Below are 23,451 nucleotides of genomic sequence, written 5' to 3'. Positions count from 1 at the left end.
TCGGTCCGGGCACGAGCGGCGTTCTGGCTTCGCCCCCTTCTACGCGTCATCGCGTAGCTCCGCTCCATCACGTGTGCCGATTCCAGCCAATCAGGAGGCTGGAATCGGCAATGGACCGCACAGAGCCCACGGTGCACCATGGGAGAAGACCCGCAGTGCATCGTGGGTGAAGATTCCGGCGGCCATCTTGGAGGAAAAGAAGGAAGAAGTTGCAGAGAGGGGATTCGGGTAAGTAAATTTTTTTTATTTAATTTCAACACATCCCTTGGGTTTGTCCTGCGCTGAACGGGGGGCCTATGCAAAAAAAAAAAAAAACGTTTCGGCGCGGGACAACCCCTTTAAGTCTAACAGTCATACATGTTGTATTAGACATTCACCTGTTAACCTTCCATTAATGTAGACTAGATACTTTCAAAGTATTTTGCATTTCCTACAGGGTAACTGAAGAATGTGCTGCAGTTCACACAGTTTTAATGCACATACTGTAAATCCCCCTTTCTTACTTGAAGTTGTAATGCTTTTTACAATGCCTTTATATCAGAGGGGTCCACTCATACAACTTGATGACAGGTTGTCCTGTTATGTGTGGGGGAACATCACAAGTCTTTAATTCCATTGCAGTGCCACCAGTGAAAATGAAGCATTACATTATACCTATTGATCTAGCATACCATGTCCTCCACAGCGAGACATGCTCTTTAGGATCAAACCCAGACTATTCCTTTTTGTTTAATTGGAATGAGAGGAGTATGACATTGGATGAATATGTAGTGTAGGTTGAGAACTGAGTAAAAAAAAACAAAAACTTTTGGGTCAGACTTTATGTTCTTTATGAAAAACTAACAAGAATACGGCGATCCTAACCATGATCCTCAGTGATGGATGAATGGACTGAGTGCTCAGCTAAGTGGACCCATAGCTGGCAGTATATCACTAGACAATGATTATGTGTGAACACCCTTCCCCTGAGAACCAGGAATGGGACAGTCACTGATCTGATTATGACATGTCTGACTGCTTACAGGGGTTGTCCAGAAGCAAAGTTTTCAATATTTTGCAAATGAGACTCAAAGGACATCTGTTAGTGTCCCTGCAGATACTAAACCAGTACCATGGCAGGGATGCTGCGATGGGGGACAGGCTATACATACCTCCTCCTCAACTGCTCAGCTTCACTCAAAGTCTCGAAATTGGGTTTTCAGACCATGTGTGTGTGGGGGGAGTAGGGTGGTGGTGGGGTCTGAAATCTGGAAATCACTGCAGCTTTCATAATTAAAGTACCTTAGAAAGTTTAGTTAATTACCATTTGCAAACAACGTTTTAATGTGTGTAGCTGCGCAGCTATGCTACAATGAGGGAAGCTGGGGATACTCCCCTGAGTTTGTGCAGACATGCTGTGGATTGAGGAGCATGTCTACAGAGAATGGTACTGGTCACCATGGTGGATGTCTTTCTGCTTATCGGAAACTATCATCTAGAGCGCTCTATACAGACCCCTGCAGAAATGGCATCATGTATATGAGTTTATTCATGATTTCAGAACAGAATAGGGTCAGATTTTTAGTCAGGCCTATTCTGGCTGGTGTAGAGGGAATTTTTACGTATGGTTTCTATACCTTTATGCCATTTATCTTCAAGTACTTAGGCCTCTGCTGTACTTTTCTAATCTTTGCCAGTTGTCATCCAGTCATCTTGAGAATACCTTCTCATTGACTCTGGTTTGCTGAGCGATTGTCAACTGGGTCATTATTGAGGGGTGTCTTCAGAGTATACTGTACTGTACCGCTCTATAGCCAAACCTTTAACAGTACTGGTATACGGTCAGCCTGATGTGGTTCTCTGATAGACATATGTCTGCTGAGTAACAACAGTCGGGATTATAACTGTACTCTAGTCTAAGTTTATGGCGTAGCTTTACACCTACCAATTATCGATCTAGTGGGGGTGTTGTGCACCTAACATAGGCACACATGTATGGCCAAACATATAGGCATCAGTCAACATCTGGCTTATTTTAGCAGAGACCTTCTAAGTCAGTTATTCCTACACCTTGTTTATCATTCAGTACTGACCATTATAAAGGTGTCCTTGTGTGATGCTGTGATACATACCGAATTGTCTTCACCTCTCGCAATCGTATGCACCAAGTGAAGGAGCACAAGACTGCCCTCCTGGCCATACTGTAAATACAAGTAGTGTGTTGACCATACGGAAATTCCAGTTATCCTCCCCAAGCTCCATCATTGGACATGTGGGGACCCGGCTCTGTTTTTGTATTTTTATGTTGCCTGTTGTGTGTTTGATGTGATACAGAACTGCCAGAGACTACATTACTGGTAATCAAGTAAGGACTTTCGAGAAACCAGTTATACACCGAAAAGGGGATGTATAATGAAACGCCGGTTACCGGGTAAGGATTTTGGAGAAACCCAATAAATGGTTACTGGACTTTTAACGCAATACCGCTAACGCAGATCCTTTATAATAGCCGACCGATACATGGTCGCGAATCACCCCGGGACAGGATACATTGTCTTTTTTTACGTTTCAGTAAAGTTTATTACAGAAACATACATGTTGGCTCCCGGACCCTATGTGAGCTATCCCCAGAACCTCTTGTGCTGCTGCCACTGTCCCGGATCACCAGGGAACCTCCGAGCTAGATACCAGGGTGCCTTCACAGCTGCACAACCCCTTTAATTCATAAAAATGTCACTCTGGAAAACCCCTTTAAGAAAAACTACTGTTCTGCTTTATTCCAGTGTTCTATAGCCCAGCAAGGTCACTGGAAAATCCCATTCCAATAGCTTTTTTCGGCAAAGATTAGAGAAATGTTTACAAGCAAACTATGTAAATAAAAGTAATTGGGTTTAGGCAATTGTAAAAGACAAGTGAATATTTATGGGAACGATATTTTTCCTTGTTGGAGGTAGTTGTGTTTTACAGCTTGCAATAAGAACTTTTCCTGCTACTGTTAAAATACAAAGTCATTTAGAAATGTTCCTTATTAATGGAGACTTCATATTACTCAGAGCATAACAGTTGATTTCATAATGTGGAAACTGGCTCCCGTGGGAAGGAAAGGACATGATTAGCTCTCCGCAGGACTGCCTACAACCTGAAAATACAATATTTAATTACAGGAGACAAAGAGAACTAATCTGGAGCAATCTATGAAATGTGATTGTTTTTCTGCAGTCGCTACAACTCAGTCTTACAAAAAAAAAAATGTAAAATCCATTTAAAGAACAAACAATAACCAAATGAATGATAGTGAGGGAACACAACAATACATGAATAAGGCAATAAAACATGCGGCAGAGCTTCATTCTTTGAGTAATTGCAGTTAGCTGAGGTTGTAATAATAGCAAGATGTTTTATCTAAATCCCAAGGAAGAAAGGAAAACATCATTAATCTAATAATTAACTGTGTTAAATCCAGCAAATAAAGTCTAGCCTAGTCCATGTCATTTATTGGCACGTAGTTATATCCAGTGGCATGGCTATAGGGGTCGCAGAGGTCACAGTTGCGACCTGGCCCCTCAACGAATGAGCCAACAAGCCTCCTCACCACACTATAGAATGTTATTAGGGGAAATAGTATTCACCCCCAGACTCCAGAACTGTGCCCAAGACCAGAGCACTGGTGGTGCAGTGTCAGTTATGCACAAAGTAGCATTTAGCAGGGAGCAGAGCTTGCTAAGTGACATCCATATAAGACCAGTCTTTGGAGGAGGAGAGGAGGGGGTAGAGACGGGAGAGGTAGACTAGATCAGCACAGGTCACATCCTGACATCCTGTTTCTTCTTAGCCAGTCTCAACCCATATATAAAAGATAGCGCCAACACCACCACTTCCGTCTTCCACGCAGTGAACTCCTAGTGCTGAGTGCTGCATACCTGCCGGTGATTCCATGTTGCTGGTGGACTGAAGGTACACATCACATATGGGTGTACCTATATGTGTAAGAGCATATGTGTGTATTATGTCTGCCTATCTTTGTATAAGAGTGTGCCTGTATGTTTGTAAGATGCTTTATATGTGCTGGAGGTACACGGGACAGATGTGCCACATATTTTCTGTGCCAACCGTCCGCAGGAAGTGGAGAAGATTTTTCTAAATGTCATCCACATGCGGAGAATAAAATCCGCCCAGAAATTGACCAGTGGAGCAGATTTTCGATCAACCGCTGATTTTTAATGAGGGGGTGGATTCAGCAGCAAAATCCATATCAAAAACTGCATCAAAATCTGCACTAAATGGTGTGGTTTTTGATTGGTGGATTTCTTAATGGAATGTCCACTGTGGAAACTGCACAACTAAATCCACCCCAAATTCCGGATTTCTCCCTTTGCAATGCAACAGATTGCAAAGGGTGAAATTTGCACTGAAATCCACAACGAATAATGGACATGCTGTGCTGTGTCAGAACTGCTATGTCAATTCTGTGCTTAAGTTTTCTGTACTACGTTGATGAGATTTTTTAAAAATCTCATCCACATGACTTTAGCTGTAAATGTTGCGGCAGGTAACATAAATGCAATTTCTCACAGCAAGAAATCTCACCCACAAGCTAGGGAAAAATCCACAGCATAAATCAGCCTACTCAACTTATGCTGTGGATTTTCTGTGGATTCCCTATGGATTTTCCACTCTGGAAATTCCACCATGAATCTACATCAAGTGGCCATACCTAATGCAGTATTCACAGTGTATGACAACACAATGCATGCTATTTGATGAATATGGTACAACTTTGAGGTCATTTGCAAGCAACAGTTTTTTTTCCAAAACTTCAGAAGTATCGATGCATTGAGCTTGGTTTCAGTACTGTATCTTTGTAGTTAACTTGCATCTGGTACTGTATCTATGCAGTAATCTCACTTCTGTTCTCAAATCTACATAGTACGTTCGATTCTGTTACCGTATCTGTACAGTAAGCTTGTTTCTAATATTGTATCTATGTAGTAAACTTACTTCTGGTACCGTATCTATGTTGTAAGCTTGGTTTTGTTACTGTATCTATGCGGTAAGCGATGCTGTAGTACTATATCTAGTCAATAAGCTTGGTTCTGGTATTTATGCAATAATCATCAGCTCATTTTACAGCCTCAGACTTTTGGGAGGCCACATTCTGCATACAGCCCAGGACTCATCCGCTTTTACCAACGCCTTTACCACATCTCGAACATGAGGCAGAGGGAAGCTTTTGGACTGTGGTGGTGCTTGTCTGGAAGGGGCATAGCCTCCCCGGGCCAACAGATGTAACATTTACACCAAAAAATGGCGTAAGTTATGCCAGAAATGTACATCAGGTTGAAACTGGCATACATTTGTGTGTAGGTGTACGGAGGTGATGGGATGCACCTAATACATGAAAAGGCTTGAGGCTCTTCATGTATCAAGACCATCATGCACCAGGGAAAATTATAAGACCAGCGTTGGAAATGCCGGGCTTAGTAAATTTCCCCCACTGTTCACAAGGAACCTGCGCCTGTAAGACCCCAGCAGGGCCTCTGGATGCTCGTGGGGCATTTAAGAGACCCAGCATAAAGCGGGAGGGAGGGGGCTCAAGCTGACCCTTTGCACCAGGGCCCATGGACCTTTAGCTAAGCCCCTGGTTATATCATAAATGGCATGTGAAGAAAGTTGATGATCACCACAATGCTGACAACAGGCAGGTGTACAAAAGGACCTATGCAACTTAGAAATGCCCCATTACAAAGATCAAAATTGACCACCCACTGGTCTTGCTACCCAGCACAAAGGGGCCTGGTGTTTCCTTCACCCTACATATATTTTCCATACCTATGAATCAATTCCTCATCCCCATGTTTGCTAACAATACAGTTTTTGTAGAGAGGCGACTACTGCACAGGTTTTTGCTACCTAGTAGTAAAAGTGATGGGACTAATGAGGACTGGAACCCCTATCTCCAATAGCTCCATAGAAAGAGTTGGTGTAAAGTTATCCCCTATGCACTATATAGGACACAGCTTTATGATCGATAGGGGTCCAGCCACTGGGACTCCATTGATGTCAAGAACAGGGGTCCCAATAGTCCTTGCATGAATAGAGCGAAGGTCGCACTCTTCAAACTCCAGTGCTGTCAATGAAATGCATTCTCTGAATTGATGGGTTTCTCACTGGTCGGCCTCCCACCAATCATAAAGTCATCTTAATATCTTGGTACAACCCCTTTAATACAAATGTGCAGACAATATTATTTAGCGAAAGATACAAAGTCTTGCAATAACCCACAAAAACTTGTGTTGCGATCTCATATGCTGCCGTGGGGCCTTGTAGGGAAGTCCTATGAATGCCAACCTGGATTGCATAGCCCTGAAGTTGGGACCCAATTCCCATGGGACGTCAGGTCCTTTACATGAAGAAATGTATTGATTCATTAAAAAAAAAAGAATTATAAATGTAAAAAATTATTTTTATTACTTTTTGGGGCATCGGATACAATAGACAGTATATCCAGTGATCGGTCCTCATTAAACATTGATGAATTCAGTATAAACATTGGATAGGTTGCTGTGGAGTAAGATTTACAGGTTTGTGCTTTTAACCCCCATCCTCCCCCATCTGTCAGTGTACTGTGCCCACCTTATAACCACCATACGGTTACGGTGTAAATCACTGGTCCTTTAGTAGTCGGTGGATGATAATAAATGATCACATTTACTGTACAAGTAATGAAACTTGCTTTGTTATAATAAACTCTAATCAATAGCTGAAGCCAAGCCAATAATAGCCGTTTGTCCAGACTACAGAACAGCTCTTTTTTCTGTGCACTCAAGCAAATTAAAATGAGGTAAAGATTAAAAAACTGAACTATTCAGCATCTACGGTACATAATGCTATAAGTACTGCAGAACAGTCTCATAACTAAAGTCAACGAGTTCTTCACATCAACTGAAGACAAAAACTAAACTTTCATTAGCATGAGGCTCGTTGGTGGATTTTTAACCTTAAACACAATCAGAAAGCATTTTATATTAAAATAATAAAAAAAAACCTCTTTAGTAAAGAGTAATCGAGATCTGCTCACAAGTTGGGTGACAACCAATATGACTGGAATTGCAGCTTCTATGGGAGTCGCCATATTGTTTTACCTGACTCCTTTCTCAGGCTCCACACCAACTGTATTGTCCATGGGTTACAGTAAAGTCATTGGACTACCACCATACATAAAGATGGTGGGTCCTGTAACAAAGATAAAAATAAGACCCCTTTCAGGTGCCGCTTGACACCATTATATCCTAACCATCAGCAACAGGAAGTCCATGTTCCCCACTCTCCTATTTTAATGACTCAAATACGTTTTCCACTTCTTTGTATGCTATATTTGCAGTATCTGCAGAGAACACATACTTGAGCAAGTTTTCACGACCTATGAAAATGGGGACCAGACCACCCTGTTCATAGGACCCACATGGGCTGTCTCAATGGCATATATGCCCTTTATTACTATGACCGTGCCACCAGTTCAAAGCTTCCAATGGTAAAAAAATACATGAGCAACCTTTCCATCTCACGTCCAACCCTTCAGTGGTGGAACTCTACCCTAATTATGCACTGATACATCTTCTTTGTCATGTTGGTGCTGAATTAGCAGATTTGCCAAGTGACAACTCCTGTAGATGTCATAATAGTAGAAATACTAGTTGTCAGCTAGCCTTCTAAAGGTCCAATGCAACTAAAAGATATTTTTACCACCCTTAACAAACCAAACAAAAATGAATATAGTGGACATTTATGGATGATCTTGTTCTAAGTAATTGAGTTAAATGGTATTTGAAACACATAATATATTAGAAAACCTATTCCTATAATACTTATGAGAAAAACATGAGTACCGATGATGGTGTCCGAGTATTTTTTTTTCTTCTTTCTCGGGTCAGCATAGTTACATAGCAATGAACCAAACATATAGTATGTTGAAGGTATCATAAATAACCAACGCTATCATGATACATCCTCTCGAATACTAATATAAGACTTCCATCTAGTACACATGAATTGATAATAGTGTAATATTACACTCACACATTACTTTTTGTAATAACTCTACTTTACATATAGTTCAATATTTTGGGGTTTCCACATTGCAGAGGCCTAGATTATCCTAAACACAGGATCACTTAAATGGAAACATCAAAACGGAGTAAAAAACAGCAAAGTAAGGCCACTAATATAAAAAACACAATTTGCACCAAGCAGCATTAACATTAACTTTGTGACAGATCAATACTCAGCCCACAAGTCATCAATGTCCTGCCGCATACGATCACACATGTTCTTGCATTACATTTGATGTAAACCATGATACATGCCCAATCCACAGACAATAAGGAGCAACAAGTAAGCATTGTACTTACAAGATTCCTTTCTTTGGAGGTATCCTAGCTGTCCTGCTATCAGCATCCTTTGTTAGCTACAGGACAAGTAGCTCCAATGAGCTTCATTCTTTCCATCCATGAAGAACCGTAGATCCCAAAACTAGGATTGGCAAGAGGATGCATGTGTGATGACCATTTTCTAATTGTACTTAAGGCATATGCTGATTTTGGAGAGGAGGATCTGAAAGATGCTAATGAAGGGGAGTTCGTTACCTTCTCCAACAATAGGGAGTCTTTGCAGACACCACATGTTGATCTCAGGAAGGAGGACTGCCTTCACCAGCCAGACAGCAGCTACAGGAGCAATAAGGAAATTATAGCCCAGTGCAAACACATCACTACTCAATTGATTTCCCAGAGACACTGATGTATTTCCTGACTGTTTCGCAAGCTTTTGGAAGGGACTAAATTCAAAGCTGTAAGTGATCATCTATCCCTGCGCTACATTAACATTTCTGCTTCCAGATGGACATAGAATGTAATAGTCCAATGCTACTTTAACGGACATAAAGCATTACTGCCGACCCTTCCTTTATACATTTACGAATTACAATGCATCCTGGCCGCCTCGCCACATTTACACAATCGGTCAATTATTTTTTATGTAAATGTATACAGAAAGTTATTAAGGGTGAACACACATTTCATGGGTCAGCAATTCAAAAGAAGATATCAGGCTGTTCGCACAGCTCCCAACCTTTCTCTCACCGAAGGTGCATTGCAGCACTGGACTCAATTGATTTAGTGGATGTGTTCTATTAGCGAGAGTGCTCCTCTCATCTCATAGTCCCTCCCTTCGTTAGAATATATCATTAAGAGCAATGCCAAGAGCTGGTCTGGCACAGAGACCGGGGGTGGGGGGGGGACTTTCATTCTGCAGACTAGAACAAAGACGGACAGACTTGAGATCTCAAGATTTCTTTTTTTTTTAATGGAAGAGCTTAAAGCCAAATGACTGATATGAAGAATTACTGTAAGTCTGACACCCTATTTTAAAGTGAAGGTTCATAAGAGATGAAACTATGCTTTAATGCAATAGGTTGTATGTAGTGAAGAAATGAAGTGATGGATTGTTGCTACATTGCTGATCGCTGATCTTCTTTTTAAATGAAAGGCAATGAAAGAAATAGAGTTTAGAGAGGAGGGCATGAACCTTCAGTCATGTAAGGTCAGATATGGTTTGGACAACTCAAAGGTAGATGATGAGGGAGAACTTTGTGACGTTTAAAGGGATTTGCTGACCTATCCTGAGGGTAAACTTACACAACAACCAGCAGAAAATCAATGAATTTTCCAGTATTTGTTTATGAGAAGGATACATCCCCTATGATGCCAACATTTGTGTTAAATACAGTAATGTTAAAGGCGTTCTGTCATTAGAAAACAAAAATTCTACCTACTCACCTATTCCTCCCCAGGCAGTCTTCTTACCGCATCTTCTCCCCGCCGATCTTCTTCTGGATCCTGCAGTCCCCCGGGTCACCTCAACTCCAGCCGGCGGATTCTTCTTCTTCTGGTGATGGAGCGTACATTGCCGGCATTCTCCTTCCTGCAGGGCAATGTACGCTCTGTCACTAGTGATGTAGCATTCACAGCCTAGCAGGGAGTGCCGAGCTATTGCCAAGACTCTGCATGTGCGCTGTCTCTCTACAATAGTATAAACTCTCGCGGTGAGACAGTGCGCATGTGCAGTGTCTGCAATAGATTAACATTCCTTCCTAGTGCAGTGAACGCTACGTCACTAGTGACATAACCTACACTGACCTGCAGGAAGAAGAATGCAGAGAATGGATGTTCCATAACAAGAAGAAGAGGATCCGTCCGGCTTTCGGTGAGGTGACCCTGGGGGACAGGAGAAGATCAGCCAGGAGAAGATGCGGTAAGAAGACTGACGGGGAAGGGATAGGTAATAGAGATGAGCGAACGTACTCGGTAAGGGCGATTTCGCAATCGAGCACCGCGATTTTCGAGTACTTCACTACTCGGGTGAAAAGTACTCGAGTGCGCTGTGGGGCGGGGGGGTGCAGAGGGGAGTGGGGGGTAGCAGCGGGGAACAGGGGGGGAGCCCTCTCTCTCTCCCTCTCCCCCCCACTCCCCGCTGCAACCCCCCGCTCACCCACAGCGCACCCGAGTACTTTTTACCCGAGTAGTGAAGTACCCGAAAATCGCGGTGCTCGATTGCGAATTCGCCCTTACCGAGTACGTTCACTCATCTCTAATAGGTAAGTATTCTTTTTTTTTTTAAATTACAAAACCCCTTTAAGGGGTGATACAAATACAAGTTGAATTTCGTCTTTAAAATCAGGTACGCTATGTGTAAAAATAATAACACAGCTCATACTTACCTCTCCCTTATCCACTGCCAGCAGCTCCAGGCCTTTGCTGTGATATGTTGTTTACAGGCTGCAGCAGCTTGTGACAGCCCATAAACAAGCTTCTGCAGCCAATGATACAGCTCAGTGCCTGATTGCTGAGCTCTGTCATTGGCTACAGCAGCCTGTCACATCCCGCAAACAGGTAGCTGCAGCCTGTAAGCAGCCTATCACAGATGAGACCTAGAGCTGGGAGAGGTGAGTATGAGCTGGTTTATTATCTTTTCACCTGTCTTTAGCTTTCAATGCACACAGCTGAGTGTCTCTTGCAACCCCGTCTCCAGCACTCGCATGGACGTCCACCGGAAGTCAGATGGCCGCTGAATACTGGCAAACGGGTTTATTTAAACAATTTAAAAAATTAAAGTCATTTTGGCGATTGAATAATTTTTAAAATTCTGTGACCTGACCTGATGCCACCTGATTTCTTTTCATGGGGTTTACTGAAGGGCCGAGTACACAGCAATAAGCCGCAAACAATTGATGTCCTCTGAGATGCGATACATTGGGAGGCTGCTGCCACTATTAATGTCACATTAGCAGATGTCTTTATTAATATATGGACTTGCATGCATAGGCATAACTTGAAGCTTCTGGGCCCCAATGCAAAACCTGTTACAGGGCCCCCAACTATAATGCTTTATTCATAGTACTGGGCTCCCTATATGGAGAAGAGAGGCCTTATGGGCCCCCTAAGGCTCCTGGGCCCGGGTGCAACCGCATCCCCTGCATCCCCTATAGTTACACCAGTGCTTGCATGCAAAAGTGCTTGGATGCTGGAGGGGCCATTTTTAGCATAAGCTCTAGGCAGACCTCGTTTTGCAACGAGGAAAGGATATACAGATCTTGCAGCACTAACGCATGTTGGGCTGGCGCGTTAGCCTATCAATGAGTCTCGGCGCGGCTACATAAATTGCCTAGCTCTGGTGCAATTCACTATGAATAGAGCGTCCACACTACGCAAGTAGAGTTGTGCAGCCAGCAGGAGCCCGGCGATCTGCACTACAGATGAAGTGTGCCAAACATCCTTGTTGGTGCTGCTACATCTGTACTTGGCAATTTTCATAGGGAACCAGACAAAAATTAAGAAGCTAGGGTCTTTTCACATAGGACATTTGTCGGATGCTTAAGTGCCTAACAGCTGTCCCAACAGCTATCGCTCCTGTACTTTCACATAGCAGCGAAAATCATTCAGTGACTGGAGGTGAGCAGGACAGAGATCTCTCCAGCTGCCCACCTCCATTCACAGTAAACAGGCAGTCATTCATAGATGAACAATTGCCTGTTTACACACGCCATTTTTTGTTTGATTTTTATGGCTGCATAATCTGAACGGCGAAAGATAAGCAAACAAATAATAGTTTGTCGTAGTACTGGTGCATCTTGTCTCCACCCGGGTGATGGGTGGAGACATGGGCTGGGTGGGAGCGGCTACAGGGAACACCTACAGCTCTGGATTGGAGCATTGTCATGGCAACAATACGCCAGATACAGGCATTTTGCTTTGCCATTTTGGAGCGCCGTGCGTGAATGGATGGCCAGCGCCTATCCGCGGCGGTGTATAAATGCTGAAATTGACAGCATGAAGAAGGCAGTGCAGTGGGCCATGGAGGAGCGCATTGCCTACAAGAGGGAACTAACTTCCACAGAAGAAACTGCCAGTTAGGTTTAAGGTTAGGGCTTACGTTTAGAGTTACGAGAAGCAACCGCAGATATGTGCAGCCGCTAGAAATGCTGGTAACTGGTCCACAGCGAGGAGCCGGCCTCCTTCGGTATCAGTGGGTGTGAAGTGGTCCGGACACATGATAAACTACGTTGGAGGCCAGAAGAGCAGAGGTGCCGAAGAGCGGGGCTGAACTGCTCAGCATGAAGTAGACAACGGAGCGGGGGCAGGAGGAGCTGGAGAACCACAATTTTCCGGAGGTTAGCAGAGCGGGGCCACAGCTCATCTCGGTGCAGATGTGTATCCACCAGCCAATCCAGAGCTGTGCACGTTTCCTGTAGCCCCACCCGCCCAGCCCATGTCACCACCAATCACTCTGGTGGAGACAAGATGCACCAGTACTGCTTGTCGTTCAGTCGCTGGCAGTTTCGTTTGATCCAGCGATATACTGAATGATAAAATCACTCTGTGTAAAAGGGAATTGTTGAGGAACGTTTGGGCTTCACCCGGTATTATTTGTGCTGAGCATGAAGTATTCCACCATATACATTAATGTAATATTTTGTGGTAAGAACCATGAAGGAATCGGATGATGTACTAGTTTTCATTCTTGCCTGCATTTTACAGTAAACAGATTATTAGATGCTCCTAAGGGGGAAGATGTAGCCAACCGTTAGAAACATAAAAGTTCATTATGTTTCTTTTCTCGTCCTTCATTTTGAACCGTTCATGACGACAGTTCATCAGGGCTCTGGATGACTGTGATGATGATACATAGGAATGACGTACAGCGCAGTCATCAGACTGTTCAAGAAGGGAATAAGATGCCACCTTATAAATCACCGGCATGTAAAACACAATGGTGCTGAATCGACAAAGTGGAAGGTGCTCAGAGGTGCACAACGTGACTGGACTACACTGCACAGTAAATGAGTACAATGTATAATATTATATCCATTCGTCCAAGACTACCCTGCAACATAAGGGAAATCCAGTGTTTGTTCCATATTTATTATCCCTGTACAGTGACATCACATTTGTCGTTACCTCTGTACTTTGACATCATTGTGTGCATTACGCCTATACTATAATGCAATATTTATTATCCATGTGCTGTGAGATCACTGTAGTTCATTATCTATCTATCTATCTATCTATCTATCTATCTATCTATCTATCTATCTATCTATCTATCTATCTATCTATCTATCTCAGATCTATCCATCCATCCATCCAATATTTATCCATTCATTCAATATCTATCCATCCATCTTTCTCATATCTTTTCATCTACCCATCCATCCATCTCTCATATCCATCTATCTATCTATCTATCTATCTATCTATCTATCTATCTATCTATCTAATATATATCCATCCACCTAGTATCCATCCATCCAATATCTATCCATCCATCTATTATCAACCTATTCACCTATCCATCTATCTATCCATCCATATCATATCATATCATATCATATATCATATCTATCTATCCATCATCCATCCATCTCATATCTATCTATCTATCTATCTATCTATCTATCTATCTATCTATCTATCTATCTATCTATCTATCTATCTATCTATCTATCTATCATCCATCTCATATCTATCTATCTATCTATCGCATATCTATTTATCTCTCATATCCATAAATCTAAAATCTATCCCCCCATCTAATATCTACTGTTTCCCTGAAAATAAGACCTACCCTGATCATTGATTGGCTGCGATTAGTTTATTGAGCACCGGCTCTGATTGGCTGAGGCGGAGCTCCTAAACCAATCAGAGCAATCACTTGCTGGAGGCAGGGTATTCAAGCTCCGTCACCAGCAAGAGATGATCCGTCGGCATTAAGTACTGCTTGGAAGCCTGCCAGAGCGCTGCGGCCCAGTGGAAGAGACCCAAATGACGCCTGCTAGGTGAGTATAAGACACCCCCTGAAAATAAAACCCTGTGCCTCTTTTGGGGCAACAATTAATATAAGACAGGGTCTTATTTTCAGGTAAACACGGTATCTATCAATCTCTCATATTCATCCATCCATCTAATATCTATCTCATATCTATCTCATATCTATCTCATATCTATCTCATATCTATCCCATATCTATCTATCTATCTATCTATCTATCTATCTATCTATCTATCTATCTATCTATCTATCTATCTATCTATCTATCTATCTATCTATCTATCTATCTATCTATCCATCTCTCATACTGTATCTATGCAATATCTATCTAGTCATCTAATATCTATCCATCCATCTAATATCTATTCATCCATCTCTCATATCTATCCATCATCTATCTCTGGGCTCACTGGTGTATTGGTCTTTACCAGGAATGATTTAATTTTGTAGCAAAGTGTTAGTAATCAGACTGTGAATCCCAATAAATACACAGTGAAGTGTTTGCAGTATATGATGACAGCCTTGTGCCAAGTGAATGATAATTCTAATATCCTACATATAAATGTACCAGTATATCAGGAAGCAGCTAGAATGGAGCTTGGAGGAAGGGAATATCAATATTCAGGCTTTGTTACCATGTGCTGTCACTGGACAGGTACTCACTTGTTTAAAGTCTTGGACTATTTTGCCGGCTATCACTCTGGAGCCTCAGGTAAAACGGTTAGTTCACATTAATGAAAATGAAAAATTCCTATCATACCAAATTCTTCAAGTTTTGATAAGAGCTTAACACTGATTTATACTGGCTCCTCGCTGCTATGAGGCTCCTAGGAAAATGTCTGTGGAAGCTAATAAATTGTGGGTTACATTAGTGCAGTGAGTGCAGGACATTGCTGCTTAATCTAGCTGGACGGAACCACTAAGCGCTACTGCAAACATACAGATGTAGCAAACGTTAACATGACTGGCGCTTTGGGAGAACTCCATTTACAGCTTTGATTCACATTGCTAATAAGTTAGTATCATGCATTAAATGTCAACTTAATGTTTGCTACATCTAAGCACTCTAAATACAGATTTCGGGTGAGTCCAGCCAGTGACCCTGCGTAGGGCACTAACCATGACCGCGGAGGCTCGCAGGGGGTCATGCGCAGTACAGGTTTTTTGGGGTTTTTTTTGTTTGTATTCCCCACGCCATTGTTTCGCAATGATGCGGGTACCTGCAGTCCATACGCAGTGTTAATTGCGTTGACATCAATGGAGGCTGTCTGCGTTGATTCTGCGGTAAAATAGTGCACACTGTGATTTGTCTTCTGCTCGCAGAGCACACAATTCGTATCTGCGAGTGCGAAGAAAAAATCAAAAGTACATGCCTTTCAATGCCCGCGTTTTACCCTGGAAAGTTTGCGCAGACGCAGATCGCAGAATCCGCAAATTCAAATCCAGTCGTTTGAGATTGGCCTAAAGAGAACCAATCACCAGGATCATGATGCCTGATCTACAGGCAGCATGGACCCAGGACAGGCGTGTACAGTGCGTGCCCACGGATGTGTTTGGCCGATTTCACATCTGCACTGGAACCTCTGTTCAAAGGTTCCATCTCAGATCCAACACAAAATACCAGAAGAAATAGCGCTTTTTCTCCTGGCTAAAAGCCGGGCAGCTGGGCGCTAAGCAAATGGACCCCATTACAGTTGATGGGGTCCATTCGGCACGGTTTGGTTCCGTTCTAAGACAGAGCCGTTCGGCCATGGGGATTCCCCATTCCTGCTTGCCAAATTGAGCAGGAAAGCAAAACCCAGAGCGCAGATGTGAAACTGTCCTTATTCTACAACACTGCAGCCTTACAGAGGAAACATACTTTGAGGATGCCGACTAAACTGAGCACCAAGTGTTCTAGTGTTTAGGGTCACCACTCTATCAATGCAATCTGCTGCACTGAAATGACACAACTCCCTATTGCCACCATGACAAGATTACACTGACTACTGAATATTAGCATTTCTAAAGTTAAATGCGGCTTAAGATGGCTATTTGCAATGATCACGTGAATGATCAGCAGTGAACTAAAAGGTGAGGATAAATTAAAGAAAACTTCCAGTTTTGTGACAAAATTCTGTCCTCAGATCAGAGGGAGGCTATATTACCCACAATTGTTCTTCTCTGCCGTCCCTCCAATGCTCCAGTTTCAGGTTTTGTTTTTGGCTGTCCAAGGTGGCCGATCTTTAGACTACCTAATCCCCACAGTGCACTGGTAGTGCTAGATTACCACTGCACTGTACCTGTTCTCTGATTGGACAGAACTGCTCACATGATTGGTACTGGCCAATTAGTGGCCAGTCAGTGCACAGTTTGCATTAGATAATTAAAAAACTGCTTCAGCCATCTTGAACAGTTAAAAACAGAGCAGATAGAAGGGTCATCGGAAAACCAACTGCAGGTAATATACCCCTGCCCACTCTTATGCTGGGACAGAACTTGGTCCCAAAACTTAAAAACATTTTAAAATCCCAGCCAATCCCTTTAATGTAGAGTTATAAATTACAGCATAATATACTCAACTCTGCAGCATCTAACACTATTTGGACCACTCATGGTATATTGATCCATATATCTATAAAGAATATGTATACAGTTGTAGCTCGATACGTTCTTCCCCATAAAATTCCACACACCCAAAATGGCAGTTTCTGGTCAGACATAATTTCACAACAGAGAATGCAAACTTACCCGACTCATCAGGAGTTGCTGGTGAAGCACTATCTTGGGACAAGGTAGTCCAACTGGAATCTTCATCACTGGGAGCTAGGTTCTGTATGCGATGCAAGGCGCAGTCTGTCTTTGCACCAGTCTTTGGATGGTCCTTCTTAGTCTCGGGACTAGATGACACTGTTGGCACTAGACTATCCTCAGGACTTGGAGTCTTGTTCTGTTTTGACAGCAGCACTTCTCCATTAGCAATAATGTCAGGACCTTGGTCAGTGATCCATATGGAGTTTTCCTCTTCCTTCACTGCATGGCCATTGGTTAGACTTTGATCAAGGTCTCTGGAAGTTTCGAGATCGGAATAATAATTAAGGAAGCTCTTGGTCCTTCTGGGAAGTAGAGGAAGAATTTCAGAGCTTTCTGGATCATCTTCATCTTTGCCTTCTAGTTTTTCTGAAATCCTATTGACACCATCTTCTAAACTAACATTCTTGTTTGGGTCTTGCTGTCCTTGCTCGGCAGCTTTTCTCAACTGGTTCTCCCCATTCTTCACCAATTTGATATTCGAAGAGCTGTTTGATAAAAGGGGTTGTGCTGCTGGGTCAGACAAGCCCATGGCCGCCTGAATATTGGTCAATGCGTATTTTTTTCTGCATTTTGGAGGTGTGTCGCTCTTTGTTTCAATGTGTTTTACATCTGCATTTAGTAGTTCATTGTGAGAAGATCGCAAGTTCAAAGTATTTGGAGGACTAACGGGACCATTCCTATTCACTATGTCTGTGGCACTGTGGCTTGCCATAAACACTGGAAGTGTTTCCACACTTGAGTCGACTAGAAGAAACAATAAAAAGGAAGAGCTTTGTCAGTCACGGTCCAAGTGACATGCCATTATTAAAACCATAACATAATATACTACCGCCATTTATACCATTAAACATAGCTTACATGTCAAGAATAGTGTAGTGCTGTCAATAATATCTGAACACTGATAGAAATCTGACGGATGCCATTATAAGCCGATGGGATTTACCAGGACTTGTTTGGATCCATTTAAAAATGTATCAACTGTATGTCCAATTCCAAATTTATGAAAGTTACGTCAAGATAAAAATGTACATTTAAAGGGGTTATATGCCTGGTCATATGTCCGATTAAGGCATGTGGACATCATCGAGAGGGGTCTGCTCTATAACGCAGAACAGAGAGCCACGCAGTAGGAACGATTCCCATTATGGTGGACCTGCTGCCATTCAGCTATTACATAATGGCTATTCCTGTGAATGGTCGTCCTGTAATATTATATTACCCGCAGCACCCACTGCAAGGGAAATGTATGGTGGCTATAGATTTCCGTATCAGATTACTAGGAGTACCACTAGATATTTTTTTAATTCCTAGAATGATATATTGAAATTTAGCACTGTAAGCCTTAAAGACTGACGTCCAATATTACACGAGATTCAATCTTAACCAGACAACCGCTATCCAGATGCCCTACTAGTGCAGTGCAAATGAGAGTATTACTGTTAAGGCTGCAAGTCGGGACCTTTTTTATTAACTTGAGTGAAGAGTCATTACAGAGTATCTCTCACTCCGGAGGACAGAGGTCATTCAGGAATTGCCATTGGAGCTAAGGCATCTAGCCACTCAGTCATTTAATTGACATATACACCCACTACTGTTGCTCCCAGACCATGTCTATCAATCTAGAATATGTTACTCTAGTAGTCACTATTGGATTAATACAAAATAATAGGAGGAATCTTTAAAATTGCCCCCAAAACGTGTATAATTTTTCTCTAAATGTAATGTGCTGCATGAACAAATATTTACACTATTTACACTATAAAAATATAAATATCGAGTTAATGTGTTTTTTACTATTATATATATATATATATATATATATATATATATATATATATATTCCTCAAGTGTAAATATTTGTCCATGTATCACATTTGGAAAAACATTATGTATATAAATTCTAATTAAAAAAACTACCTATAAACTCTGCTGATGCTATAAAATACATGATAGCATCATTAAGTAAGTTCTGTGTATACTCATGTTATTCAATAGGGAACATTTTAAAGGAACCATTTAACTATAATGCATAAAATTGTTACCTGTGTGGACACTTCAAGCATGTGAAAATGTCAAGTGACAGTAAAATTATGCATAAAATCGCATTTTTATGAAGCGTACCGCCAATTTCTGAGCCCTGATTACAGCTCTTTCAGTAATAAGTGCTGTTCTCCTCACAAGTAAAAGGAAATTATGTCTATAACAGGATGACGGCTTTTTAAAGCCTTTCACTATTTTCCTAGAACTGGAACAGAAAGAAACTAAGCATGTTCTCCAGTCTACCCAGGTAATAACCAATTCACCCACATTTTATTTGGAATATGCCAATTTCATGGAAGTGCACCACCTTGCCAAGAATATGTAACACATCTGAATTATCTGGAGAAAGAGCTAAAATGGGCTACAGATGATTTACAGAAAGACATTGGGAAAATAGAATTATTTGAAAGATGGGCTACAAAAATGGTGTAGGGTCTCAAGAACAAAACTGATCAGGGAAGACTTAAAGAACTTTATCTATATAACCTGGACGAAAAGGGAGAGGAGGGACATGATGGAAACCTTTATATATATTATAGGAGGAAGAAGGGAGAGGGGCGACATGATGGAAACCTATATATATGTTAGAGAGGGAAGAAGGGAGAGGGGGACATAATGGAAACCTTTACATATATTATAGGAGAGGAGGGAGAGGGGAACATGATGGAAACCTTCATATATGTTACAGGAGGATAGAAGGGAGAGGGGGACATGATGGAAACCTTTATATATGTTATAGGAGGAGAGAAGGGAGAGGAGGATATGATGGAAACCTTTATATATGTTATAGGAGGAGAGAAGGGAGAGGAGGATATGATGGAAACCTTTATATATGTTACAGGAGGAGAGAAGGAAGAGGGCAACATGATGGAAACCTTTATATATGTTACAGGAGGAGAGAAGAGAGAGGGAGACATGATGGAAACCTTTATATATGTTACAGGAAGAGAGAAGGGAGAGGAGGGGACATGATGGAAACCTTTATATATGTTATAGGAGGAGAGAAGGGAGAGGAGGACATAATGGAAACCTTTATATGTGTTAAAGGAGGAGAGAAGGGAGAGGAGGGACATGATGGAAATCTTTATGTATGTTACAGGAGGGGGAGATGATGGAAACATTTATATATGTTACAGAAGGAAAGAGGGGAGATGAGGGACGTGATTGAACTAACTTTATACAGCCCATTACTTGACTTAGTTTACACCAAAAATATATGGCACAATTTTGACACATTTAGGTCATGCCCATTCTTTATAAACCCATGTCCCTTTCTCGGAAGTGGCAAAAAAAGTATCCAAAAGTGTCTGAAAACACATCATAAATGTGTCGTTAAGCATGTAAGATAGTTCTCTGGCACAATCTGCATCAGAAAAATTGGTGAATTTTTAATAGTAAGTCTGCTCCATTTAACCTGTGCAACGGAGGGAAAATTTAACAAGGTCTATGGTAGTTTTCTATCATAAAACAGTTTAAAAAAATATTGTGACTTTTTGCTGTTGTACCCTTCTCACTCTACTTTTACAAAGTGGCTAGAAAAGGAGCTGGGTTTTAGTGGAGGGAAGTTTTTTGACAGATTTAGGAAATGTGACTTTTTTTTTTTAAGTCTCATTTGGTCACAAATTAATCTCACTCCGGTAGCTGGGTGGCGTAAAAAGTGACTTCTTGAGACATATTTAAAGCAACAATCCAGTTTTGGGAAAACATTTTGTCGTGGGACTGAAGGGGGCAGTTATACTACCTGCCCTTGGTATTCTGTGCTCTGATCCACGGGTTTTGGGTCCCATTTTCAGCTGTCCAAGATGACCAACCCAATCTTCAGATTATCTAATCCCCACAATGCATTGGTAGTATTAAACTACATATGCACTATATATACCTGTTCTCTGATTGGCCATAGCTGCTCACATTGGGACATCGGCACAGCAGAGAATATTCCTTCCTTCCTTTAGTATAGGACCAATTTTGTCCCAAAACTAAAGGGTTGCTTAAGGATTGAACTAATTTAGCATGTGACTTTAAAAATCAACCCAGCCAGCTAATCAGCTAAACAACTCTAAGATTACTGATTAGCTGGCAGGACTGTCAATCACCAGCCAGTCCTTCAACTAAACAGCAGCAGGGAAATGTTTAACCCTTAAAAACCAGGACTGACTGAAACGTGTACGCCAGCAGGTGCACCACATGATATGTGCAGCTGACGCTATGATGTCATCCCGGCCCCATCCTAAGACATGGAGGAAACTGGCACTGACAGCGCCATGACACTACAGATGTGCCAGATTTATCAATCACTGTGATAAATGGGGAATATTTTAAAGGAACCATTTAACTATAATGCATAAAATTGTTACCTGTGTGGACACTTCAAGCATGTGAAAATGCTTACTGATACCAGCATTTAATACACTGGTCTCAGAGTCCTGCACCATACCCCTAATGCTAGATGCACCCAATTTTGAAAAAATGGTGGGGCTCAGCATAAAATCCTCAAAAGTCATAATTTTGACATGCATACCATTAATTCCCAGTCATCGTTACAAGGCTTGTATAAAGAGTCTAACTTTGGTTTGAAGGAGTGCTGCCTTCCAATAAGTGGCACTGTGGAGGTATTATTTCATCTCCCTTAATTACCATTAAACTGGCATACAGAGCATAAAACATACGCCCCTATCTGTCTGAGTATGTACTGTCTAAAACTATCAGACAGCGAGGCATATTTATTTAAACTAGCATTTCATGGTCTAAATAAACTATGTTTTGGGCTCAGAGCAACAAATTTATTAAGAGGTGCGAGCCACTTACTATACTTTTCTGATCTGGAGGTACCACCATGCTCCAGATGGAAACCTACGCTATCTAGGAGCTTGTGCAGGTTAGGCCGCCTGCAGATGGCCGGGTCGGATCCCGCTGTGAGAATTCTCACAGCGGGACCAGACCCGAGCCCCTGCAGGGACCAGTGTGGCACTCACCTCTCCCGCGGCTCCGGCTCTTTGATGTTCCGGCAGCCGGCGCATGCGCAGAGCGGAGCCGGCGGCTGAGGAGTGACATACGGCATAGGACATAGGGAGTGACAATAGGGCATGGCGCAATTTGTTTTCTGCGCATGATTTCGCACGGATAAATCGCGGCCGTCTGTCTATGGCAGCGGGCACGGGCGGAAATTCTGTGGGAAATCCCACCGCGGTATTTCTGCCCGTGTGCAGGGTGCCTACTGCTGTAATCTATGCCAGTGTAATGGGCCTTGCTCTCCGATGCCTCACCCTCTTTTTTTAAAACGGTGGTGCTTGACACAAAAGCCCAAAAAGTTGCAACTTTGGTGCACGAAATCTGTTGTACAGGGCATAATCCATATGCCCCAGTATCAGTAAATCTTCCCACTGCGTTCATATTGACGTAACATCCTGTGGTAGCCAATGAATACGGCAGTCACATGACATTCTGTGGGATAGTATATAGATGGAGGGACCATGGAGATTGCGAAGGCTTCAGACAGTAAGTATATTACAATGATAGTTTTGATAGCATGTTTCAAAGTTTATTTACTTCTCTTTATTTCAAGGTTGAATCCCTAAAAGATAATAAATGCAAAAAAAAGAAAAAAGGCGCAAGCCTCGTCTTTGATCCAATGCCGACAGATAAAAAATAGAAGTACCTACTGGAGTGTTCTCAGAATGCTCAGGATTTCTGGTGGGAAAAGGTACGCTTTAATGAAATAAAGAAGAAAAGAAGAATCCTACCAGAGAGAACGTATTTGTAAAAGTATTTGCTATGTGTTATCTTTCTATTCTTTACAAGGAAGACAAGCTTATCAAAGTCAGAGCTCAGCAGGTTGGATTTTACTTTTTATTCCGACATTTTCTAAAAATGTGAAAACCGTTGTAAGGAAATATAAATTGAAAAGAGGCTCCAGATACTGAAATACAAAGTTAATGGTTTTCAACAGTATTTCTCAAACTAGTCCTAAAGGAATCCCAACAGGTCAGGATGATTTCCCACAAGCGAAACATGAGTGCTGATTAATAACTAACTAAAGGGGTTATCTGTTATTCAACAATCCTTTTTTGTTAGCAGATTCCCCCAAAAATAAGTTGATCAGAGGGTTGTCCTGCTGGTGGGACCTTCAGCAATCAACTGTACGCTGCAGAGGGACTTGATAGCAAGTGTTCAATTCTACTGCAGTGCCTCCACAGGTGAAGTGAGATATTACATGGCACTCATTGAAACGCATAAGAGCTTGTTCACATTACTGTTTTTG

General features: G+C 42.0%; 1 protein-coding gene across 7 annotated transcripts in view; it reads right to left on the bottom strand.

The window, feature by feature from the left end:
• The window catches only part of APBB2 (amyloid beta precursor protein binding family B member 2), a 324,093-nt gene that overhangs the window by 177,993 nt on the left and 122,649 nt on the right, over positions 1-23,451 (bottom strand). For all 7 annotated transcript variants that reach the window (XM_066573153.1, XM_066573149.1, XM_066573154.1 and 4 more), the window contains one exon: positions 17,091-17,897. In XM_066573153.1, coding sequence (XP_066429250.1) covers positions 17,091-17,897 — 807 coding nt within the window. The remainder of the gene's footprint in view (positions 1-17,090; positions 17,898-23,451) is intronic.

The sequence above is a fragment of the Eleutherodactylus coqui genome, chromosome 7 (genome assembly GCF_035609145.1).
Source record: "Eleutherodactylus coqui strain aEleCoq1 chromosome 7, aEleCoq1.hap1, whole genome shotgun sequence".
NCBI lineage: Eukaryota > Metazoa > Chordata > Amphibia > Anura > Eleutherodactylidae > Eleutherodactylus > Eleutherodactylus coqui.
The sequence above is the reverse complement of the archived record's forward strand: the minus strand, read 5'-3'. Positions and strand labels throughout refer to the sequence as shown.